This window comes from Bison bison, unplaced genomic scaffold (assembly GCF_000754665.1).
Source record: "Bison bison bison isolate TAMUID 2011002044 unplaced genomic scaffold, Bison_UMD1.0 scf7180017864068, whole genome shotgun sequence".
In the NCBI taxonomy this organism is placed as follows: domain Eukaryota; kingdom Metazoa; phylum Chordata; class Mammalia; order Artiodactyla; family Bovidae; genus Bison; species Bison bison.
This window is the reverse complement of record NW_011494640.1, coordinates 3,542,805-3,543,954: the sequence shown is the minus strand read 5'-3', so window position 1 is coordinate 3,543,954 and position 1,150 is coordinate 3,542,805. Positions and strand designations below refer to the sequence as shown.

General features: G+C 58.6%; 1 protein-coding gene across 1 annotated transcript in view; it reads left to right on the top strand.

The window, feature by feature from the left end:
• Positions 1–1,150, top strand: part of DIS3L2 (DIS3 like 3'-5' exoribonuclease 2) — a 347,038-nt gene that overhangs the window by 344,519 nt on the left and 1,369 nt on the right. The window contains exon 19 of the mRNA XM_010837096.1: positions 7–106. Coding sequence (XP_010835398.1) covers positions 7–106 — 100 coding nt within the window. The remainder of the gene's footprint in view (positions 1–6; positions 107–1,150) is intronic.

Sequence of the window (1,150 nt, the reverse complement as noted above, 5' to 3'; positions counted from 1 at the left end):
GGAGAGTGGCCCCCTGGAGTCAGAAGCCATGGTGATGGGCGTCCTGAACCAAGCCTTCGACGTGCTGGTGCTGCGCTATGGGGTGCAGAAGCGCGTCTACTGTAACGTGAGTGCCGGGCTCCTGGGGAGTCGGGATGCTCTGGGCCCCAGGGAGGAGTCGGGATGCTCTGGGCTGATTGAGGATGCTCTGGGCCCCAGAGGGGTTGGGATGCTCTGGGCTGATTGAGGATGCTCTGGGCCCCAGGGAGGAGTCGGGATGCTGTGGGCTGAATCAGGATGCTCTGGGCCCCAGGGGAGTCAGGATGGGAGGGCAGAGGGAGCACCAAGCTGTGTCCACTCAGCACACTTCCTTCCCACCTGCCTGTCCCTGTTCCCGCTGCGGGTCTACTTCATTTTCCCAGCATCTGCTGTGGTCTCGGCCCAGGGACAGCCCTCATTAGACTCAGGAGCAGGCAGGATGGGAGCCTAGGCCAAGAGCCCCCATCCCTGTCCACATGAGGTGGTGACACTGACCTCACTTAGCTGTGGCAGCACCAAGTCCACCGAATGGGCCTACTGAGACACCCAGGGGTCCTGCCTGGGGCCAGGGGTCCAGGTCAAAGGTCGGCCTTGGGCCTCTTTCCCAAGGACTCGAGCAACCAGAGACCAGGTCCGTCCCAAACCAGTGTAGGCTGCAGGGAAGGCAGGTTTAGGAGACATTTTTTTTTAAGGAACATGAGAAAAGGAAAGATCAGAGAGAATGGCCCGAGGCCACGCTGGAAGCTGTGTCTCCTGAAAAGAAGGAAGAGGCCAGCCTTTGTCTCTGTCCCGCTCTGGGGGCACTCTGAGGTTCTTTCTGAGGGTAGTTGGTGCCAGTCCAAGGCCACCTGAGGAACCTGTTCTAGCAGACCTCTAACCCCGGCTGTGATTTCCTGACACCCAGAGCACTTTGGGGAGTGCAGAGCCCAGCATGGAGTGTGGAATAAACACAGTATAAATAGAATGGACTAAAGCAGGGAGACAACATGGAGTCCAGCAGGAATCAAGTCGGGCTCCTGTTGGGAATTCCCCTGGCTGTCCAGTGGTTAGGGCTCTGCACTTTCATTACTGAAGGCAAGGGTTCGATCCGCAGTCAGGGAACGAAGGTCCCACAAGCTGCACGATGCAGCCA